Genomic DNA, 25,217 nt, shown 5'->3' on the forward strand with positions numbered 1-25,217 from the left:
AGTTAGTCTAGCACAGAATCTTTTGTTGTTGTTGAAGATAATAGAATAGGATAGGATAGCATAGGTAATATGTCACCCTGGACCACAAAACAAGTCATAATTATCCATTTTTTAAAACTGAGATTTATACATCATCATAAAGCTGAATAAATAAGCTTTCCATTGATTTTATGTTTGTAAGGATTTGACAATATCTGGCTGAGAAACAACTATTTGAAAATCTGGAATCTGAGGGTGCAAAAAATAAAATAAATCTAAATACTGAGAAAATCACTTTTACAGTTGTCCACCTGAAGTTCTTAGCAATGCATATTACTAATTGAAAATTAAGTTTTGATATATTTACAGTAGGATTTATATATATATATATATATATATATATATATATATATATATATATATATATATATATATATATATCTTTCTTCATGGAACATGATCTTTACTTCATATCCTATAATTTTTGCCAAAAAAAGAAAAATGTATAATTTTGACCCACTTAATGTATTTTTGGTTGTGTGCTACTTATGACCATAGACTGTATAAGTTTTGTGGTCCAGGGTCACATACGAGAATTATTTATTTTTTATTAGCACTGTTTGAATGTTTCAAATATAAAACGTTCTAGTCTCTTGCATTTGAAATATTGCAGTTCTTTAGGAAATATTTTTGATTTTGGATAACTTGCCTGATAAGAGAGCTCGGGCATCAAATTAGAATCAATATTAAAATAATGAGTCAATAATAACCTCAATATGGCTTCTTGTTGTTGTCAACGTGTAAAGCACCATCTTTGTTTCATCAATTTGGCTTAAACCGAACTTGCCTTTTGCTCTTTATATTTGCCCAACTAAGAGAGCAAATATGATTAAAATGTGCATTTAAGGATGAAACGCAAACATTGAATACTTGACAAAGCTCTGAACTTCTCAACCAGATGCTGCTTCAGTGGGGTGGCCACCTTTTTCCGGCCCGAATAACCTTGAACGACCTCTTGTGGTTATATCGCATAAAAGAAACGGCGTGAGGGGGAGCTGCTCTCCTGCACGGACGAGGTATCCGTTTTATCAATTGTATTCATCATCTGGGTTGAAATGAATTAATCCAGCGGGAATGGGTTTTTCTAGTCAAGCCTTACAGAAACTCACTTATATATCCTACATTTTACATTCCCACACTTTCAGGCAGGCCTAGGCCTATATGCTGCAGTCATCGTATATGCAACTCTTGATTACAGGAGCCCTGTAGGCTTTTTGTTTGTTTCTGTTTAATATTCCTGTTGGGTTCCAGATTGATTTCCCGCACAAAACTAGGATTATTGCATTTCGGGTTTTTGTATTTTCTTTTTGTAGTGCGTACAAATATATCTGACGTCCTCAAGTGGTTGACGGAGGAAACGCAACCATGTTGTAGGTAATAAACGGATAAAACGTTTCGTTCCAGAGAACATTTGATTGGTCAAAAATGTGTTTAGTCATTACCACTTTTTGTTCGTTTTTATCAAAAGAGAAAGACTAAACGCGTATATCTACTTAAATCAACGTATATTAAGGTAGATTCTGTAGTTCACACTGTGACCAACGCATCTACTTTTGGTGCTGGTTTGCATTGTATTCTACAATTTCCTGAGGCCACCCTTTGGGACAACATTCAAATGAAAACATCAGTATACGCAACATTTATCAAATATTCTGGATTATGAAAAACTAACAGTAATATTATTGTACAACAATTTAAAACACTTCCAAACTCATTAAATTTGAAAATACCACTTTTTATGTACATTTATGATAAAAAATATAAGGGAAGAGATTAATTAGACATTGGGGAATTTGACAAACATGGCAATTCCCTCTTATACGGAAAGGAAAACCACATAAGATTCTATCAGAAGAAGCATCACAGAAGTCGTGAAAAAGATGATTCTTTAACTGTTTTCCTGGTTAATTTTTTTTTAAGTGGTAGGTCAAACATAACTGTAATTTACGATAAAACTAAAAAAAAAAAAAATCTAAGCCAACACATGCCAGATTCTTCCTTAAAATATAAATAAAAGTTTAAGTACAGTATAGTAAGGCACTTACAGTGAAAGTTAATTGGCCTTGGTGGTAGAAAGTTTCAAAGGCCACAAACATTTAAAACTTCCTAATTTGTAAGAATAATCATTAGCTTGAATCGGTTAGGATTCAAAAGAGAATATGGCATCAGATGTGTGTAGCACCATTGACAAAAAAAAAAAAAAAAGGGAGCACTTAACCAATTACAAGTACATTTAGGACAATTAAATATTAAACTTAAACACTTCCTAAAAATGTAATAGTTGGTACTGGTGAAGTACATGTACAGTTTTGTTCAAAATAATAGCAGTACAATGTGACTAACCAGAATAATCAAGGTTTTTAGTATATTTTTTATTGCTACGTGGCAAACAAGTTACCAGTAGGTTCAGTAGATTGTCAGAAAACAAACAAGACCCAGCATTCATGATATGCACGCTCTTAAGGCTGTGCAATTGGGGTGTGTTCAAAAAAATAGCAGTGTCTACCTTTGACTGTACAAACTCAAAACTATTTTGTACAAACATTTTTTTTTTCTGGGATTTAGCAATCCTGTGAATCACTAAACTAATATTTAGTTGTACGACCACAGTTTTTTAAAACTGCTTGACATCTGTGTGGCATGGAGTCAACCAACTTGTGGCACCTCTCAGCTGTTATTCCACTCCATGATTCTTTGACAACATTCCACAATTCATTCACATTTCTTGGTTTTGCTTCAGAAACAGCATTTTTGATATCACCCCACAAGTTCTCAATTGGATTAAGGTCTGGAGATTGGGCTGGCCACTCCATAACATTAGTTTTGTTGGTTTGGAACCAAGACTTTGCCCGTTTACTAGTGTGTTTTGGGTCATTGTCTTGTTGAAACAACCATTTCAAGGGCATGTCCTCTTCAGCATAGGGCAACATGACCTCTTCAAGTATTTTAACATATGCAAACTGATCCATGATCCCTGGTATGCGATAAATAGGCCCAACACCATAGTAGGAGAAACATGCCCATATCATGATGCTTGCACCTCCATGCTTCACTGTCTTCACTGTGTACTGTGGCTTGAATTCAGAGTTTGGGGGTCGTCTCACAAACTGCCTGTGGCCCTTGGACCCAAAAAGAACAATTTTACTCTCATCAGTCCACAAAATGTTCCTCCATTTCTCTTTAGGCCAGTTGATGTGTTCTTTGGCAAATTGTAACCTCTTCTGCACATGCCTTTTTTTTAACAGAGGGACTTTGCGGGGGATTCTTGAAAATAGATTAGCTTCACACAGACGTCTTCTAACTGTCACAGTACTTACAGGTAACTCCAGACTGTCTTTGATCATCCTGGAGGTGATCATTGGCTGAGTCTTTGCCATTCTGGTTATTCTTCTATCCATTTTGATGGTTGTCTTCCGTTTTCTTCCACGTCTCTCTGGTTTTGCTCTCCATTTTAAGGCATTGGAGATCATTTTAGCTGAACAGCCTATCATTTTTTGCACCTCTTTATAGGTTTTCCCCTCTCTAATCAACTTTTTAATCAAAGTACGCTGTTCTTCTGAACAATGTCTTGAACGACCCATTTTCCTCAGCTTTCAAATGCATGTTCAACAAGTGTTGGCTTCATCCTTAAATAGGGGCCACCTGATTCACACCTGTTTCTTCACAAAATTGATGACCTCAGTGATTGAATGCCACACTGCTATTTTTTTGAACACACCCCTTTCAACTAATTCAACTAATTGCCCAATTGCACAGCCTTAAGAGCGTGCATATCATGAATGCTGGGTCTCATTTGTTTTCTGACAATCTACTGAACCTACTGGTAACTTGTTTGCCACATAGCAATAAAAAAATATACGAAAAACCTTGATTATTCTGGTTAGTCACATTGTACTGCTATTATTTTGAACAATACTGTACAATGATTAACTTTTATTGAAAAAGACAACTAGTTCCCAAGTAATCTTTATTACCAATGCATGAAAATAAACAACATCAGAAACCATTTATATTTCCTGAAAAAAATGTATTACCTTCAGAACATATGCAATTCCATTTCAGCAGATAATTTAAATTACTGTTATGAAGGTGAATTAGAATAAAACAAAAGAGTAGAGGAAATATTCACAGTGCAAAAACACTTTGTAAATCAGATTGCCCCAATGGCTGGATGCCACTCTCCGGTTACCTCTGTAACAATATTATCATACTGTCATAATGATATGTTTCTCTCCAACTTAAACATACAAGAGATGAGGTACGAACTGGGCTTTTGCAACTCTTTGCAAATTCTGCAAATCTGCAATCACATTCACATTTCTAAAGTGCTTCCTCTACAATTGCCACACCATGATGTAATTAGAATCTGCAACAATTTTAAATGAAAACCAAACCATTCATGAAAATTCAGAAGCCAAAATAAAATAACCTTTATTACTCTCTTACATTGGCGGGGAGAGGTTAGCATGGTCAAAAAAAATTGTTGTTAACCATTGAGAAAATCGCAAACAATGAATTCTGAACAGTACTTAAACTCTGCAGAACAATATTTTTTATTTTTCAATGCTACTTAAAGATGAGTAAATCAAACAAATGGTTAAACTTAAATGAATTAAACACACACTTTTGCCTTTTGTTCATCTCTCTCACTCTCATCTTTTTCTTTGTCATCTTTGTCCTTGCTCTTTTTAGACTTCTTTTTCTTATGTTTGTGTTTCTGTCCTTTGAGCTCTGATTCAGACTCATTGCTCGTATGTTTCTTATGCTTTTTGTGTTTTTTGTGCTTCTTGTGTTTCTTCTTTTCCTTCTTCTCCTTTTTGTCCTTTTTCTTCTTTTTGCTGTCCTGACTGCCGGGAGAGCTGGGGCTGCTGCTGTGTCCGTGGCTGCCAGATGGGCTCGGACTCTGGCTGCCACTGCTGTCCCTCTCTCGCCCTCTCTGCTCTGTTTTGCTGTCAATGTCTGAGGTCTCGCTGTCGCTTTCGCTGTAGTCAGGGACAAACGCAGCCTCGTCTGTTTCCCGTGCTAAATCTGAGGACAGTCTCGTGGAGCGTGTAGATGGGATTTTTATGTGGTCGCCATGTGCGCCACCTTTCTCTGCATCAGTTCTAGGCTCTGGAGTCAAAGCTCTATGAGGAGTCCTGTGTTCCCGGTCCTTTGCGGGACGTACGTCAGAATGCCTAGAACCCTGGATCTCCTTAGTGCATGGCCAGTCTCCTTTGTGGTCCTCTGGGGCATTCTGCAATGATACTCTCTTATTCCTACTTGGACTTTGTGACTCTGGAGTTTCATCAAAAGTTTTTCTTCCAGAGTCTGTGTTTAAGTCCTTTACCCTTGGTGGCGGGGAGGGCGATACTCTCCTCCTGATTGGATTTCTCTCATCTTTTGATCTATTCCCTAAGTGGTCTCTTGCATCATCTCGATGTTCTGTTTTTCTAGTGGGGATGCCTGTAGTTGACTCCTTTCCTGCTGGTTTTCTAGAGGTAGGTTCTGGCTTGTCAGCTTGCCTATCTCTGGAGGACTGGGAAGAAGAGCTTCGTTCACTGCCATGGTCACTGCCCTTTTCCTGTGCACGCTCTCTTTCCTGATTGGGTACACTAGGTTTCCTTTTATCAGCTGTCTCACGATCTGCAGTGCTGCTGCGGTCTTTTTCCTTCTCTCTGTCTCGTTCTCCATCTTTCTCTTTGACAGTATCTTTCTCCTTATCACCAAATGTGGAGTCCATGGCAGGTTTGACGTCTGCCTCTTTGGAGACTGGCAGAGTTTTGTCAGCATCTGGAGACTCTTTGCCAGCTGATTTCACTTCAGTGTTCTCCCCTATAGGAGCCGATCTGGATGTGTTGATGCTGCCTGTTCTGGTGGCAACCTTAGATTCATCGTCCTCAGATTCATAGTCTTCCTTTTCCCACTTGGAACGGGGCACCTGGATCATGACAATTTCATCCTCAGCAGGGGTGGAGCTGTCATTGGTATATTCCTCCAGGGTCTTCACCACAGTCTTCTTTAGGTCAAGCTTGTCTTCATGCTTTTTGATGGGGCTTCCACCTGTAGAACTGGTGCTACCAAACACAACAAATATGAATAAGTTGACGGTACAGATTAAAATAAAAAAGAAAAAAAAGTTGACAAGTACTTTAATATATAAATCATCTTACCTGGTGTAATCAACCAATATGGACCCTGACCCATCGGGAGCATGAACCTTCCTCCTCAATTTTCCTCTAGACTTGTCCAGTCTGCCCTTTCCTGTGGCATGACCAGAGTCCTCAGCTGAAAGTGGCCGATCAATGCTAGATATTCTCTTGCCAATTTCCCTGTTGATTTTAATCTTTCTTACAGGCTCTGGCTTAATGTCCATCAGAGACGGAATAGCTACTTTCTCCTTTTCAATTGGCCTTTCACTCTCCAGTCTGGGTTTAGATTTTGGAGAGCTTTTAGCCACATCAACTTCTATTTTTGCTATTTTAAATGGAGGAACATCTAAGTCTTTCACAGGTGGCTTGTCATCTTTCCGTTTCTTCTTATCCTGTTTAGTATCAACTGTCCTAGCAGGCATCTTCACCTCAGTTTTTACAGGCTTCTCTGGCTCTTTTTGGGGGACCTTCCCATCTTTAACAGGAATTTTATCTGGCTTTAGAGGGTCTTTCATCAATTCTTTCTTGCTTTTGAGCTCGTCTTTGATGGGCCTTACCTCCTGATGGTGTTTGATGGGCCTAGACTGCATCAACTTGCGTGGGAGCATGAGTTTGGACTCTGAAGATTGTGGTTTGCTTGGTTCAGATTTGTGGGATGGTTCATCTTTGACTCTCTTAATGGCTGGTTCAGTGGGAGCCACTTTTTCTTGTGATGCATCAGATTCTTTCTCTCTAGCAGGTTTTGTCATCTTTCCTGACGTTTCCTTCTTCTGCCCACTGTTTTCAGACTTTCGTTTAACTTTGTCAGTTTTACTTTTTGACTTCTCTTTCTTCTCTTTTACAGGAGTAGTCTTGTAGGGCACTGTAGAGCTATCCATGGGCTCATCCCTGACAGGTGTGGCATCACGACTTGAATTCATCAGCATGGAATCTTCTTTACGATCATCTTTCCTGGATTCATCCATAGAGTCAGAGTGACTGAAGAGGTCACTATCTTCTCTCTTCTTTTTGCGATGTTTTTTATGCTTCATAGACTTGGGGTCTGCAGCAGTGCTGCCACTGGGTTCTCGGTCCTTAAGAGGTTTTAGAAACTCTTTGTTAAGTCCTCTTCCTGCTCCAGTGGTGTTGACATGAAGCTGGCCATACTTCTCAGCACACTTCTCTTGGTATGTCATGGAACCTCTGCTTCTTGGTGGGACACCGTGGCTCTGAGGTGGTGGTGGATAATCCTCCCGACGCCCCCTGCTGTAGGGGGAGTTTTCCCTTGGTCGGGGAGGAGCAAAACGCTCAGGTGTATAGGGGTCTCTGTTGCCTGGAGCACGGCCTCGCATTTGACTACTTGGTGGATTGTTGTATTTCTTGAAGTATTTATCATACCACTCCCTGTACTCTCTCTCCCACTCTCGATATCGCTCTCTCTCATAGGGGTCACTTTGGTCTATGTTGCGGCCATAATATTCCTTAGGATCATAAGGAGGGAGCTCTCTGTACCTACCTGCATATTTGCGCTCACCCTCAGTCTGAGAAGGGGGTGGGAGTTTCTTGCTGGGACTGTGGTTCCTATATAGTGGGGATCTAGAGCGGGAACGATAGATTCCACTTCCCATTCCACTCATTTCCCGACCCCTGTATGATGGTGATCTACTGCGGGAGCGATGATATGTTGGAGTGCGTGACCTAGATCGATAGCTACGGCTTCGACCTCGGCCCCTGCGGGAGTATGGTGAGCGAGAGTAGGAGCGTGATCGGGAATGAGAGCGTGAGCGGGATCTTGACCGAGATCGGGAAACTGACCGAGAGTAGGAGCGTGGTGATCTGGACCGAGAGCGGGATTTGGAATACGAATATGATGAGCCACTGTAGGAGGAATCCCTGTAAGGAGATTTTGATCTGCAAAAGAAAGGTAAGCGAGAGTTAAGTTGATGATATGTTGTCCATCAAAAATGACATCTTGGTGGCGAACACCTGTCAATTTTCCTAACCTAGAATAGGATCGCCTTCTCTCCTTCTGGATCTTTCTGTACTCCAAAAGTTCTTTGGCAAAGTCATTCGTAAATTCCTCAAGTTTGGAAGACTTCTCTCTGGTAACGAATCGACATTGGGAACTATTTGTCAAAGACAGAAAAAAAATAATGATTATGAGTGGGGTAAGAACAATGATACAAATGCAATGATTCAAAAGTAACCATCAAAAACACAAAATATGACGCTACAATCAAAATCACCATCATAACGAGGAATGAGAAAACTAACAATTTAAACAAATTAGGGCTACACAATTAACTGAATTTCTAGTCGCGATTAAAATTACAGATGCTACAATTACATAATTGTTCAAAGCAGCAATTAATCCACTTATATTATTCTGCATGCTTAAGATGTTTTTTTTCTTTCTACATGTTATCTTAAGGATTTTTACATTGTTTTAATTTTAGTATAACATTATAATACCAAGCATATTTTTACCTTTTTATTTAAAGTAGAAACCAATACAAAGTATAGTTGACATTTGAGGCTTAATACTTTAGAAAAGCAATATAAGTTTTTCAGTTAGTGTTTTCAGCTTGTTTATTTTCATATAAAAATATGGCATGCAGTTGCTTCAAACAAAGATGCAAATATTAATTTAATCATAATTAATAATCGCAATTACAATTTCAAAGACATAATCAACAATTATTTTTGTCATAATCTCGCAGTCCTAAATTAAATATATCTTTCTTAAACAGTTGTTTCACCCCAAAATGAAAATTGTCATTAATCACGCCCCATGTCGTTCCAAAATTTTCATTTTGGGGTGGAGTAACCCTTTAATTATATGTAAGAACTACTTACTCTTCCTTCAGTCTACGCTGCTGACGGTAAAACTCCTCCTTGGATAGAAAAGGTGCTGCTGGAACAGTAGAGATGGGGTTCGCTATAGGTGGCTGTGCACCAGGAGGTACCCATGGACCAGTCACATTTGGTGGGACAGGTGGAAATAAAGGTGGTGGAATGTTGTAGGGAGGGGGAGGCTGTTGTCCTGGAGGATACTGCATAGGAAACTGCTGTGGAACACCACCAGGTGGCTGAGGCATAGGATGTGGAGGAGGAGGAAAAAGAGCAGGAGGCACATACACTGGAGGGACTACAGGAGGAAGGTTTTGTAATGGGGGAGGCTGTGTTCTTGGTGGTCGTTCACTAGGTGGTCGTTCACTAGGAGCTCTCCCTCTACTTGAGGACCTGATAGGATAAATAGTGAAGAATCTGTCTCTTTTGGACGAAAATTCAATCTTTTAAGAATAAACTTCAGAATACTTACTGATCCCATGCAGGACGGCTTCCAGACGGCCTTGGTCCACTAGCCCTTGACTGTCCTAAAAAAACAAAACCTTAAATATTAAGATTGGCCAAGTACACAGAAAAAACACCTGAAATTGTGCTAATATTATTTATGCATTACCTGATCTATGCATGTGGTTCTGAGGCATATTCGGCTTCCCAATTACTGGGACATGGTATCCCTAAACAACAAATAGAAGGGGGGGGGGGGGGAAAGAAAAAAAATACTAAATTGTACTAAAGGATGTATCCATATTTAATCTTAACTACTCTTTCCCATGTGATATTGCTTTATAAGTACATGTAATTCTCTTGAATTAACAAATATAAAGAATAGAAAAAGTTAATACCTTCGGAATGGAAGTTGTTGAGGCAGCAGTGTCTGATGAAGGCACAACAGTAGATGCTGGTACCTCTGGTTCCCTGGGTGGAAAGACAAATTTGAATCCAGTATTTCACGTTTTACAGAACCAGTGGATCCTCTTAAGTTCTAGAAATGCTGGGAAATTACTTACTTAGATGAAGGAGGGTCATCCTGCTTAGTAGAGTGCTGAGGAGAGTTCACCACAGGACTATAGTTCGATGCTGCAGGTGCACTGCTGCTGTTTACAGTGGAGCTGCTAGAAGACGGTGGGGTGCTGGAGGGCTGATGAGTGCGAACAGGAGATAAAGGGGCAGCAGGTGTGCTTTGGGGAGGGGTGCTATCAGCTGCTGAGCTTGGAACATTGGCCATCAGAGGGTCCTGCTGGCGTGAGGTTGCCAGTCTCATAGGTGGCCGCTGGGCAGGAGCTTGCGTTTGGGCTCCTTGGGCAGATGCTTGATGAGCAGCTGCAACTTTTCGAATCCTCTTGGTATATCCAGTTTCATTCCTAAAATTATTCACTGCCTGAGGTTGGAAAGAATGAGTTGTCTTAATGTTCTACTATTAACTTAGAAGTGAAGTCACAACAAAATAAAATTAAGATAGGGATTTCTTACTTGGCGCAAGAATTTGTTTGCGATCAATGCATCAGGAGATACATCAGATTGTTTGCAGGTTGGGCAAACATGTTCATCAGACTCCAGCAAACACGATCGAATACCTGCAGCCAAAAGACTTTGTAAGCTTTAAAAGGGCAAAAATCTAATTTTTTTAAATATTTGTTTTATACAGACACTTACACTCATCACAGTAGCTATTTCCACAGCAGGGGATAACCACCGCATCTGTCATAAGATCCTTGCAGATCAAACAGAGCAGCTCGTCAGGTACTGGATCTTCTTCCTCTGAGGATGAAGACTGATTTTGGGGCAAGAATGGTGGCTTCTCTTTCTTTCCAATGGCATAGGCCTCACTAAACACAGAAAGCACAATATCATCAGCAGAACTGACATGTTGAGGCCACTACCCATTGTGGTTTTGTAAAATTGCAAAAGGTGAAAAATATGATCCTGCAACATAATCACATACAGCAAGGTCAAGTATACTCACGCATCAATAGTAGGAATGGCATATATTCCACTGTTGGTCAACATGACTCCCTTTCTGTTTGGATCATCAACCTCCACCATGAAACTCCGAGGAATTCCTGTACTTTTCTTTATCCGTTGGGGAGCTTCAAAACTTCGATCCTGCTAACGCACAGTTGATATTCAAGATTAACTTTCTTCTCTGACTAAATGAGTTCATCATACTACTGGTAAAAAATGTTACATAAGCAAACAGTTGAAGCAATCATCTCCAAGCTCAAAACGATGGTCATGTAAAAGCAGCTGTGGTAATGAAAACCCAATTACCCCATTGGTTGGGCAGTTTCGGATATAATGTCCAGTTTTTCCACAACGAAAGCATGTGTAGTTTGGGGGAGGTGGACCAACAAGCTTCTTTGCATAACTAATGAAGAGATTTTTGTTAAAATTTACACCAATAGTATTTTAAACAACAACAGTCAAAGTCTTGAATGGCATACTTACTGGATTGGGTCATATTCATGGTTGGACTGAGACATCATTGCTTTTATTTTGTCTTCCTCGGATGCATTTGTTTCAGCAAGATTAGCTGTCTGTTTAACAGGCAATAAGGTTTTCACAAATAAAATCAAAATGTGGTAATGTTCAATTGAGCCCAAAAATTTTACTGAAACCTTGTCCTGTAAAGAAGCAGCTTCTTGCCTACATCAGTGCGATATCTTTAAAAATATTACATTAACAGTACCAAATCAGGCCTTAAAGAAACAAAGGGACAACAAGCTTTTTTTATTAACCTCAGCAAGAGAGCAGAAATATAGAATTCTTAAAGAAAAGACAAACAAGATTTCCATTGATGGCTTAATTCTAATTATACACATGCATTGCCCATGGTCTAAGAGATGTTTTACAATTTGATAAATTTTATTGCAATGTGTCTTTTTTTTGGGCATGTGCCAGATATGTACATATGATTTCATACTAACAAATGCAATGCATTCATGGTGTAAGACATAAACAGAACCTGAATGTAATGCATCCAGGGAATCAACCTGAAAATTTTATTTGCAACTTATTTCCAAAATTACACTATATTGTGAAAAATGTACAAATCACATGAAGAATAAATAACTATTAACAATATAAAGTATAATCATACCAAAGAATAATACATAATGCTGCTGGTGCCTTTAAGTCCAGCAAGATAGATGAATGAATGAATGAATGAATGAATGAATGAGATAAACCAAGCGCACAAAAAAATAAAAAAAATTACAAAATTCCAGAGCGCTTAATTTTTCAATGTTAAGAGAAAAAAAATAATCAGCACTTGCATTTAGGGTCATGTGAGCAAGTGGTTTAAATTTACTCCACTCCACATTGATAAAAGACAGTAAGCTCTCTTTACAGGACAAGGCTTTCACACAAGTATCAACAATTATACAATTAACAAATGAGTACATAACAAATATTTATAAATCTTACATTTATAAACAAAAATCTAACTGATATGCAGCATATAAAAAAAGCGAAATTATCAATGTTACTATTGATATCCAAGATGCAAAACAAACAATTTCACAAGAATTACAATGACTGTTGCAAACAAATATAAACTGGATGGGACTGACCACAAGATTTGACAAAATATTGCTCACTTGTAGCTATATTATGGCTTGGCGAATCCAAAACACTGAGTTTTGAAAAAGTAGAGTGGAGTGTATATAGTAGTTGCAGAGTTTAAAATACCTTTGAAAGCAGGGCCAGTGAAATGGACGAAGAATCATCAATCTGTCATTGGAAAAAAACATTAAAACAAAGAGGGGTTTCACCACTATGACAAGGCACAAATATCATGCCCAACAGAGAGAAATTGGACAAATAATAAAATAAATCTTTAAAATGAACACTAACAAACACAAAATAATTAGTATATTTACAGCAAGGCTATGTCCTATTGGACACATATGAAATAAGAGTTTAAAAATGTCAACTCCAGGCTGTAAATTAGACCTTTACATATTTTATCTGAAGGTCAATACCAATTAATGGATATTTCTTAGCTTTAACTGTTATAAACTGTGGGTGGAACAATATGGCATCATAACTATTTTCCACAGGTTGAGCCAATAGCTCAACTCAACCCAAGAAAGAGGTCCAAAAACAAAACAAAACAAAAAAACCTATGGAGAGTGAACACACAGGGCCTTAAGAAAGATGTGAGCGAATTAAATACTGATGTTTTATTGTAAAACCTTGCAGTAAATCATATAAAAATAATGCAATCTATTCATATAGAAAATATAACTAATACAACAGGCCATATAGGATATGAAATTCACATTTGAATCTTTTCACTGGAATGTTGTGAAACTGTCCATAAAATGTGCCTCGTAGTGGGGTCACAGTTTTTATAGGTAGTTTGGGTCTCAACATCACACAAGTACATGGGAGACAATCAAACTACAAGTGCAATCACAAAAATGAATGAATATATAAATAGTAAAGCATTATAGCATAGTATATGTTCAGCTTTCACATGAAGGATCCCAGTAGCTGGTTTGCAAACATTTGAAATAAGACATCAAATATAGAAGACAAGTACAAAAAAAGTCACACGTTTAAAATATGAAAAGGCAGATTGCTGTAGGGCACTGAGGTACAATGTTAAAAAAAAAAAGTGTTGGAAAAATAGTTTATGTTAGAAAAAAAGACAAGTGAACATTGTGTAATTCACCATATGAGAATGACAAATATTAGCTGAAACTACAACCTCGTTACAAATGTGCCCAAGAATCATTAATATAGACATTTTACCAATTATAATTATAAAGAAATCTCACTATAAAAACCAAAATAAGACAAATGTATAGTATAAAACTACACAATACTGTTGACAGTTGGTCAGGAATTTCAGCCAAAGTTGTCCATGCTCCTTCATTTGACTACAGCTTTTGTAAAGTAACACAATAAGTTATAATCAGCAATGTAAGAGAAAAACTCGAGTATAACTAGAATAAATTTGTTCAAATAGTAACATAATAGTAACAAAATTCTGAATTTTTCTCTCATCAAATAAGTTAGTAAACTGTATATTTTTAATCAAAACCTACATCAGACAAGCCACAATTTAAACAATTAGCACTTTTAAAGTAAAATATAAGTATTTTGATTTAATGTGTGTGTGTGTGTATATATATATATATATATATATATATACACACACACACACACATGTGGGTGTGTACACGCGTATGCACACACACATTAAATCAAAATACTTAAATTAGAATGTGAATTAACAGAACAGAACTAAATTTTATGTACAGTTTTGACAAGAGCAGGGAATTGAAGTTACGTCATATTACTAAAGGTGATTTGTTTTCCTTTAAAGGGGTCATATGATGCGATTTCAATTTTTCCTTTCTCTTTTGAGTGTTACAAGCTCTTGGTGCATAAAGAAGATCTGCAACTTTGCAAAGACTAAAGTCTCAAATCCAAAGAGATATTCTTTATAAAAGTGAAGTTAGCTATGTCCTCTTTAAAAATGCTTGTTCTAACAAACTCCAACGATATGGGAAGATTTGCATAACACCACCAAAATGTTCACACAAAAGGCGGCATAATTTTGATTCTCGCTGTAGTATTGTTTGCTGCCGCCACTACCGCCATGTCGTGGAGACAGTTTCGTTGCGAAACAAATACTTTCTTTTGTCTTCCAAAAGAGGATAAAAAAAAAACTAGAAATCAGTGGTTAAATTGCATTTACAACACTGTTCCAGAACAGTGCAGTCAAAATATTCAGATGTGTACAGCACATTTTACTGAGGATTAGGACGGTTTCCTGTGAGAGTAGCCTACAACACATTGTGTTTCTATAAAGTGGGGCAATTCCAACTTTGCAAGGACAGTCTGGTGCTTCTGACTCACAGCCTGTAATTATGTTTTTATATTTAAAGGTTCCCTGCATCGTGATCCCATGTTTTAACCTGCTAACTGTCACCCCGTCCCGTATACAGGACGCCTACGTTGACTATACTATATTACAATCAAATCTAATCTAATCTAGACAAACTATATATCGTTGGAAAGGTCTAAGACTCCCAAATATATATTTTACCAATATTTATTGTAAAAAATTATGTAGGAAAAGTAATAGATTAATTTATGACAAGAGTGCCCCTTCAGAAATCTACATTACAAAAGGAGTTTTGACCTTTTTTTAAAAATAAGACTTCCTCGTTGCCTTTTTCTCTATCACATTTTAGAAATCATCAGAAGTTATATAGCTCTTGAAAACATAAAATCTCAAAATTCATCGTTCAAAACCCATTTTAAAATCAGACATTGTATTACCATGTAAATGGTACATCAAAATCATGTTACAAAATGTTTTCAGTCATGAATTAAAAAAATGTGGGTTTGTATCATGCATATTCAAGTCTATCTTCAAAAACGTGAGTGACAGTTATCAGGTTAAACTTTAGTTAGTGTGTAATGTTCTTGTTAGAGTATAAATAATATCTGTAAAATTCTAAAGCTCAAAGTTCAATGCCAAGCGAGATATTTTATTTAACAGAATTTGCCTACAAAAAACGACCCGTTTGGACTACATCCCTCTAGTTCCTGCAGTAATGACATCACTAAAACAGTTTTTTGACTAACCTCTGCACACATGAATACACAAAAAAGGGGGCGTGGTCTTGTTGTGCTCCGACGGAGAATGAAGAGCTGCGTTTTGTGTTTGTCACCATGTCGTTGAAACGCTGTTATTTTCATCTAGGAGTCCAATCATCTTTGTTTGGCCTTCCCAGGGATGCTGTACTTGGAGATCAATGGTTACAATTTATGTTACTCGGTTCCCAAAAAATTATAATCCACATGTAAAACTATGTGCAGCACATTTTGCTGAGGACAGCGAGTTTCCTCAATCGATTTAATGCCGGATTCGCACAAAAATTTTTCTTGAAAATGGAGCAGTTCCCTCTTTGTCTGGAGGTGGTGTTGTTTATGGTCCACAACTGGTAAATGTATTTTATTATTTAAGTTGGTGCATTTAACAGTTTCTGTAATTATGACACAAAGGGCAATGCTGTATAGCTTTGTTAACTAGATGTTAGTGGTTATAGTTGAACACCGTCATTAGAACTCTATAACCGCCAAAACCGTGTCATTAAAATATTTTTTACAAACATTTTATCAAAAATTATTTTCATTTTTTAGATAGGATCATAAGATGCGCAATATATCGGGAGACATGGTTTTTACCACTTAATGAAGTTTTGTAAATCGTCAGACATGATATTTACCACTTCATTAAATTTTGCTTTGTAGAAAACCTTTCTTAAAAACGAATTTTGTTTTGAACAAATTTTATCTTAATTTTAATAAATGTTTCATCAACCAATTGCATGTATAAATAAAAAAGCAAATATAGCAGACAATGATAACAGTGACACGTTCACTTGCACTGCACTGTGAACTAAAGCGCATCTCATCGTAAATGAAACTCAGCATAGGCCTATGCCTCATACATTAGCATTAAATATCTTTGCTGCATCCTTTCTAGAACAGACAAGGGCTTTTTTTTTTTTTTTTGCGGCTTGCATCAGCAAAGCATTGCATCGTCCATAGACCGCAAAACAATCAGCGAATGGCGGGCGGGTGCGGCTTTGAAATTTGCTCAAAAAACTTTGGCGCGGATGATGAGTTTTGTGACAGATCTCCTTAATAAACAGAGGTCTGAAATCTCTGCCCCTTTACCGATCAGAGCGCGCACTGACAGGGAGTTAACCTGCTATCTCCAAGATCAACCAATTGACTCTACGGCAGATCCACTAGCATGGTTGCGAGACAATATGAAACAAAATGAAACACGCTATCCGCTCCTCCTCCAGTGAAAACAGCGGTATACAGATAGGTGAATTGTGTGAAAAATACTGTGTTTTTTTACACGCGAAACATGAACACGTTATATTGCACACTGTAAACACAATCAAAGCTTCAAAAAAAGCTTGAATAACGGGACCTTTAAAGGATTTTCAACTGATGATCCAAACGCAAGTATTATGTAGTGTAGAGTACAATTGTTTTGTCATTTCTCCAATCACAAATGCAGACATTGGTTTTTGTTTACGCAGCGTGATATGCAACGCGTAAAAATCTATAGAATCAGTAATTATGACCGCACTGGATGCAACAAATGTTTTGTCTGTTCGTACCGGGACACAGGGCATCACAGTATGTTAAGGGGCATAACATCACTGTCACACGCCTGAGGCATTGTTCAATCACAAACTGGACAGCTGGCCAATCAGAGCACACCTCACTCAGAACGAGCAGCTTTGTAAAAATTGAAGTGAAGTGACATTCAGCCAAATATGGTGACCCATACTCAGAATTTGTGCTCTGCATTTAACCCATCCGAAATGCACACACACAGAGCAGTGAACACACACATACACACTGTGAGCACACACCCGGAGCAGTGGGCAGCCATTTATGCTGCGGCGCCCGGGGGTTCGATGCCTTGCTCAAGGGCACCTAAGTTGTGGTATTGAAGGTGGAGAGAGAACTGTACATGCACTACCCCCACCCACAATTCCGTCCAGCCCGAGACTAGAACCCACAACCCTTCGATTGGGAGTCCAACCCTCTAACCATTAGGCCACGACTTCCCCCTTCCCTTGATGCATTTCAGATAGGCAAGGTATAGAGGAGCAACAATAATGTACATAGTGTAAAATGTGTTTTTGAACCTTAAAAAGACAGACATTGCATTATGCCAAATACACAAAATGTTACTTTTAGAAGCATCGTATGACCCTCTTAATGAAAATTAAATAATTGAAACTGCATGAGAGCCAAGTTTAATTTGATTATCTCTTAAATGCCAATAGACAGTTACCTAAACACACACTGAGCCAAGTCAAGGAACAAATGGCCAGTATAAAAATAAACAAAAACATTCTTGTGTACAGTTAGTCCAGGGCTAGGCAAGTTTGGTCAGAGAGAGGCTCAGTCCTGCAGAGTCCAGCTTCAACCCTAATCAAACACACTTGAACAAGCTCATCAACATCTTTAGGATTACTAAGGCCCCGTCCACACGGAGACGCGTTTCTGTGAATACGCACAAATTTTTTATCGGATAGGCGTTTCGTCCACACGGATCCGGCGTTTTCATAAGGTGAAACCACTATTTTTTGAAACCGGGTCCCAGAGGGGATAAATTTGAAAACGCCGTCTTAGCGTTTTCATCTGGACGGCTAATCCGTATATTTTCTGAAACGATGACATCATCAGCCCACGTCTCCCCCTTAGTCAGACACCTCTACGTCACGTAAGAGCAACAAAAACATGAACAAACACTGAATGATTGTCTTATTAACTAACATTAACACTGATTAATAAATGTATTGTTCCATGTTCGTTTGTGTACCACGCGCAAGGTTTATGAGCATAGTCCAAGTCTTCTTCTCTGTTTTTAGTGTATCTCTGTGGCAGAATTACAGCGCCACATACTGGTCTGGCATGTATACTACATCATGCGATTTCGTGTGGACGCGGATATTTCTAGAGACGAGGGAAAAAAAAGATCAGATTGGGGTAAGCTCTGTCTCCGTGTGGACGGGGCCTAAGACTACAGGCAGGTGAGGGGTTTTTTTTAGGGTTGGAGCTGAACTCTGCAGGACTGCGGCTCTCCAGGTCAGAACTTGCCAATACCAGAGTTAGTCCAAGGCAAGGCTCATTATGTTTTAGGTAACACACATATATACACACATACATACATACACACATATATACATATAAATATATACACACACACACACACATGCATACATAGACACACACACACACACACATATACATACATATACATAGATATATATATATATATATATAAAATATCAATCTCTCTCTCACACACATCCACACAACTAAATTTCTTATAATAGCAACTGAGTAAACATGAGTAGTCAGACACTGAAGCTCTATGATAGAAGGTGAAATTAATAAATAACACAATGTATGTTTTTTTATTTAAAAACAAAAAACAGACAGCTTTTTACAGATGTGTCACTTTAAGGACAAACAAACTGAACATTGCCCATGTTCAAAAATGATATAGATCAATATGATCTTACACTAGACCGCACAACAGATTTCATATTTATGGAGAACGTATTCAATGTGAAACACAGTGTATCAGCAGACCTCTGTACACACTGGTAATTGTATAAAAACATGGAAATCAATGCAACAGCTTTAGCGAATAACAATATAAACACTCAGCTCGACAAACTTTGTTATCTTCAAACAGGTTTCAAAGACAACATTGAGGAGCATGAAGAAAGTTCCCTAAATGATTTCAAGACAAAGCAACTGCCGGGGCATTTGAAAATGTGTGTAATGAGACAAGGAAATTAGGTGTTTTACATACTGCTTTTGAAGATCCACTTTGTTCAGATCGATCGCTGCAAAACATAAAAAAAAAAAAAAAAAAAAAAAAGAGGTTAACTTCCAATTTAAAAGTATACCCCCCCACCCACAAACACAGACTTAGAACTTAAATTCACTGCAAATTAACACTCAAACTGCTTAATTGAAATTACATACATACCAATCTTAAGTCGGCTAATACTCAACATACAAGTGATTTATTTTTAAGATCACAGCAATTAAGCTACAGTAAATTAATCCTTTTTAAATCAAGACATTTAACAGTTCAAATAGATCATTTATCAGTTGAAAAGTCTCCAGCTAAACTTCTAGTGAACTCAAAATCCATTGAGTAAAATGACTAATATTGAAAACGCCTTCATTTTCTAGACTTCAAACTGAACTAAATACTAAATGTAAACCCAGAGCAGATGTCAACAGTAAGTATTAATGTACTTACATGACAAATGTTTTGCTTGTCGACTTCAGCCCTCCAATAGGGATCCGTCTAATGATGACAGACGAGTTTTTAGGGATGAGGGCTCCATTATCAGTGTATTCTGCAAACACAGGCAACAATGACAAGAACATTAATCAACGTGGCACATTGTCTATACAAGTTACAAGGCTAGGCAAACAAAGCACACGTCGTAAATAAGTAAGGTTAAGTTACATGCGAAACAAAGCTTTTACTACACAAGTGAAGATTAGTCAAGGTTTACATTGAATTAATAACCACCGATATATTTTTTTTTTGCAAAACAAAACTCAACGTTTGAGTACAGTGACAATGCTGGTGGCGGTTAGGATCTGGCCTTGTTAGGTCGGTTAGCACACATTAGCTTCAAGCTAGAACTGATAAACCCCTTTCCCAAACATATATACGTACTCTTTCAAACCTCGTTAATTCATAGCAAACTAAAAACGGTGTATAAACTACGTGTCAAGCCATCTTACCTTCTTTAGTCTGCGCGTTAGTGATCTGCAGGTCGCAATCCGCGGCCTTCAGCTTTTCTCGGCCCATGATCTGTCGTTTCAGATCACTGAGCGTGATGTGAAGGCCATCGAAGGTCACCGTGTCGTAGTTCAGTTTAGAAGAAAACTTGTAATGGACACAAGACATGTTTAAACAATCCTCGTGGTCAGACACCACCACCACACACAACCAAACTCAACTAACGTTACAACTCGCACGACCGCCTGGGCTCTCCCAGCGATCACCCTTTACTCAGTGTCAGTTTATCAGCTTAACAGTTTAAGAATAATAATAGTCATGTTTGTTCATCATCTCTCAACACTCTTAAATTAAGAGGGTCACAACTAAAGGAGGGTCGTGTGGAATTTGCCTCACGTGAATAACTGAAAAATACCAAGTGTTCAAAGAGACCGTGATCAAGTGTAACACGCAATCTTATAGACGCGAGTGACTTTGAGTCCACGGAAGCCAGAAATAACGTTACTCCTGCGGTTTCTCAGTGTCCCGGGACCATATGGCGGTTAGCCGCGAACTGTCCGTGTGAGGTCCGACTCTGAGAAGGAAATATACAGTTCATATAGTGTCCGATTGGGTGAACGTGTAGAGTCCGGTCAAATAACGTTATGTCTCCGCAATGTCCGCATCAGAGTCCCTCCGAAATGTATGCTCGGTGTAGTCCAAATCTCAAGAAAACACAAACCCGACGTAGTATGAAGCAAGGCCTGAAACACAATGTGGCTAGCAGCTAGTAAGTGTGATCAACCTAAAATGGCGTCCATCACACAATAACGTTACAAAAACAAAAGACTACAGCAAAACCATTAGAAAACGCGAACACAAAACGAGCCAGCAAAACGGTTCTCCTTTTGTCAAAATACTGCCCCGGTAATCCAGTCGCTCCGTCCTCAACTCTGACGGCCACAAAGACGTTTAAAGCACACTTTGATCATAGTATCTACACTGAGTTGCGAAAACAACCTAACGGCTGCACGCGCACTCGAGGGGTTTCCGGAGAGAGCGCAGGGGCTGAGAATAAAGACGTCACTGGGAGGGGCCACGAGTGCGCATGCGCAGACGCTACCAGTTGCGGGAGGTCACCGTGGATTGTAAAGTAATAAAATGCTAAACATGCCTTAGAACATTAAAACAAAACAATAAATGTAAACCTTATACATAGATTGTATGTTTTTTAATGCACTGGTCGTTTTCAGGTTGGTTGATTTCATAAAGAAGCCAGATTTTTTTGTTGATTAATAGCCTAGGCCTAACATTAAAAATAAATGTGTATATAAATATGATAATAACATTGATTTAACGCATTTGTGCTACAGTCATAAAAAAAAAAAATTAACAAAATAGGCAAAAGTGCATGAATCAAAAATGGTCAGCCCAAACTTTTAGATTTTTTTTTGACAGTTTCAAAGTAAATGTACAGTTCAAACAAAATCTTACAAAATTCATACTTTGATTAAATCTTTGGGTGATTCATTGTTTGAAATGTAATATTAGGCTAATTATTACATTTAATTTGTAATCATTTAGTGAATTAATTAGAATGAAATTCCTTTAATTGTAGCCTTTTTACTGTAAGATGATGTTTCTACGAAAATAGCCAAAACCTCTCCTGTTTATGATTTATGACCACCAGAGGGCGGTCTATATTTACAAATTCTCATTACTTGTACTTTTTGTTGGTTGTAGCATTACACTAGCAGATGCAGAGAGATTGATGACGTCTGTCATCTTAATATGCACATTATGAAACCAACAAATGAAAACTGTTTCTGTTATAACACTTATGTTTATATTATAGTTATATGTCAATCATAGGCAATACTATTAGCTAAATACTTAGAAACAGGCTTCTTAATTTTTATAGGCCAATTTACAGAGGAAGATAATTCATCTTAATTTTTTACTTAATCAAAATGCTAATCCGTTGCAAAACTGTTGCACTAAGAGAAACAATGAGTCCCTAACTCTAATATTGTTTTGAGAACATTACAGTAATTTTAGCTCACCAATCCCTGTCCATATGTGGGACTGAATCACTGTCGTGATAAGAAAGCTAAGTCAACCAATGCCAGCAAATGTTTTATTTTCAGAAAGCATCTGTGCACTATTTATTCTTCTGCATGGCTCTGCAGTATGGAGATTTACTCAGGCTTAGGCTTATTGTGTTCATGAGGCATAAGTAAAATATAGAACATAAATGATAATAGTTTTATTCCCCCTTTCTGTTATCTGATAAATTACAAATGTGTTCGACTGATACACTAAAGAGCCCTTGGGTAAATCAGTCCCAGCTGCTTATGCAACAAGTGTTAATATGTGTGCAAATCCATTTATGCATTTGGAAATCACATTTAAAGGTGTAGTACAATTACTGGTACATTATTTCTGTTGGATGCTCCCAATTAAGTGTACTAATGCAGCCATTACTGGCTACAAGTGCATGAGCACAATCATTTGCTAAACTATTGCAGCCAAACAGCTCTGGCCACATTGAATGTCTTTAATATTTATCCCAAAACTTTCATTAGCACTTCACCTTGGTGTCATTCGTTTCTTCTGGTAAAGGCTGGATAAAACCAGTCATATTTTCTCTCTACCTCCCTCTTTCTCCAAAGGTCGATAATCTGCTTGGGGCAGTCTTGACCTATGGTATAACTCATGAATATATGATCTGCCTGAAGCAAAAAAATAACTAAAAAAATACTTCACCCTGGGTTCATTCAGGCTGCTCACTCTTACCAACACATATAAACTTGTGTTGTGAGATGTCTGCAGTGATGCGCTCTCTTCTGTTGCCCCTGAGCACAGGAACATTTGGCTCTCTGCTCAAACTCTAATTTTCTCAGAAGGAAGGAATAACTGATGGCCACCTACTTGACTGCCATTTATTATCTGCTCCCCAGCAGCCCAGAGCAGTCTTTCAATCCCCCGGTTTCACCTCAGACTGTTTTGCCCAGCCAATCACTGTAAATCCAGTTCATTTTGCTCAAACACTGGCCTTCAGGGGACACAGTGCGTGGATGTGCTGTGAGCTTTAACACATACATGAATTTGATTGTTAGGTTTTTGACTGGGAGGGCAAATTTAAATCATTCCACTTCAAAGAATGACATGGGTTTTTTATTTATTTTTTATTATTATATTTCATTTACTTTCACCCACACATCTTTTAATGCGGTGAGTGGGACTCCCTGTAGAGAAGGAAAAAAAGGTAATTGTTGTTTTACTGTAATGTATCAGTTGTTTCTCTTTAGGCAGCAATGAAATGAAACGGAAAGCCATTTTTCACTTCTCCTGAGAAAAAGACCTCAATAAAACTAAAGGAAGCAATCAAAAGTAACATTTTTCATGAGATTCTTCCAAAAACAAGTTATCTGTGCTGTTATCCACAATAATTTAATGGTTCTGTACTCTATTACAATAATTGGTATTTGTTTCAAGTCTTATTTTAGTATGTAATTTTAGGATAAATATCTGAGATGATGTTGCTACACTACATTTCATACGTTTGGGGTCAGTAAGGTGAAATATATATATATATATATATATATATATATATATATATATATATATATATATATATATAATTTTTATTCAGCAAGGATTCATTAAATATATAAAAAGTGTCAGCATTTATTTCATGAATAACAGGCATTTATTATGTGTAAAAAATATTTTTAAATATTTATTTTAAAAAAATGTTGCTCTGTTTACCTTAACTTTATGTTCATCCAGTAATATTGAAGGAAAATTAATGGTTCACTGATAATAAAAATTAATGTTTCTTGAGCAGCTAATCAGCATATCAGAGTGATTTCTGATATGGATCATGTGACACTATGATGATGCTGAAAATTCAGCTTTGCCATCACAAATTACATTTTTTATTATATAGTAAAAATAGAAATATATATTAGTATTAATATCTGACAGGATTACGGTTTTCACTGTATTTTTGTTCAAATACAACCTTGATGAGACATTTCTAAAACATGAAAAATTCCTACACCATAATAATTTAAAGGGGTCATACGATGCGATTTAAATTTTTCCTTTCTCTTTGGAGTGTTAAAGCTCTTGGTGCATAAAAAAGATCTGTAAAGTCGCAAAGACTAAAGTCTCAAATCCAAAAAGGATATTCTTTATAAAAGTTAAGACTCGTCCATGCCCTCCTAAAATGCCTCTTTTAACACGGCCCCACATCTCTATGTCACTATGTGGGAAGATTTGCATAACGCTGCCCAGATGTTCAAGCAAAGAAAGAAGGTGTAACAGCATCATATGACCCCTTTAATAAAATAAACTGAGTATTTTTGCAATTGTGTCATGTTGGTTTACTGCTTGTTATGTAACACTTAAGCTAATCCACGTAAGAACACATTGCAAGATTTCCTTAAAGTTGAGTGTTTTCATTTGTGCGTCTCTCAGCAGCAGGGCTTGATAGGGTGAAGGGCCTCGAACGCATCCCCCAGAGGATGCATGTGAAGGGCATCCATGTGGCATAACGCTCCAAGAAGAACCTCATCATGCCGGCTAATTTGTTTGAGCAGGTGTTTATACAAAAAGGGAAGACAAAAAAGGGGGTAGACTTGTTATGTCTTGTATAACACACTGGCAGATGACTGTAATTATCGTTATATGTATATAAATACCTTTGCAGTGTTAGTTTTAGTAGAACTCTTTTTGTATTACCGTTTCATTTCCTATTCAGACTTCAGAGACATTAAGTATTGCTTAGAGGAGATGACCGAACACATAGGAGGGAGAGAGAGCAAAAGCATGCAGGTGTTTCCAGAGATAAATCCAAAAGATCCTCCCCGCTGCGCGTCAGGCAGCCACAACCTCGGCAG

General features: G+C 37.7%; 1 protein-coding gene across 2 annotated transcripts; it reads right to left on the reverse strand.

Moving 5' to 3' along the window:
* Positions 1 to 4,045: 4,045 nt before the first annotated feature.
* Positions 4,046 to 21,376, reverse strand: LOC127952894 (E3 ubiquitin-protein ligase RBBP6). Of its 2 annotated transcripts, none has more exons than XM_052551775.1 (17): positions 20,334 to 21,376; positions 19,837 to 19,936; positions 19,378 to 19,411; positions 12,687 to 12,728; positions 11,445 to 11,533; positions 11,268 to 11,364; positions 10,963 to 11,102; positions 10,653 to 10,825; positions 10,470 to 10,573; positions 10,007 to 10,377; positions 9,842 to 9,914; positions 9,613 to 9,673; positions 9,472 to 9,526; positions 9,006 to 9,392; positions 8,153 to 8,275; positions 6,192 to 8,060; positions 4,046 to 6,095 (listed from the first exon to the last, which is right to left on the reverse strand). In XM_052551775.1, exons 1-17 carry the CDS (start codon positions 20,497 to 20,499, stop codon positions 4,652 to 4,654), a joined length of 5,328 nt encoding a protein of 1,775 aa, XP_052407735.1. In that variant the 5' UTR covers positions 20,500 to 21,376; the 3' UTR covers positions 4,046 to 4,651. The 2 variants fall into 2 exon arrangements, with proteins under 2 accessions (XP_052407735.1, XP_052407734.1); XM_052551774.1 differs by having other exon boundaries at positions 10,963 to 11,105.
* Between the last annotated feature and the right edge of the window lie 3,841 nt (positions 21,377 to 25,217).

Source organism: Carassius gibelio, chromosome B3 (genome assembly GCF_023724105.1).
Source record: "Carassius gibelio isolate Cgi1373 ecotype wild population from Czech Republic chromosome B3, carGib1.2-hapl.c, whole genome shotgun sequence".
In the NCBI taxonomy this organism is placed as follows: Eukaryota; Metazoa; Chordata; class Actinopteri; order Cypriniformes; family Cyprinidae; genus Carassius; species Carassius gibelio.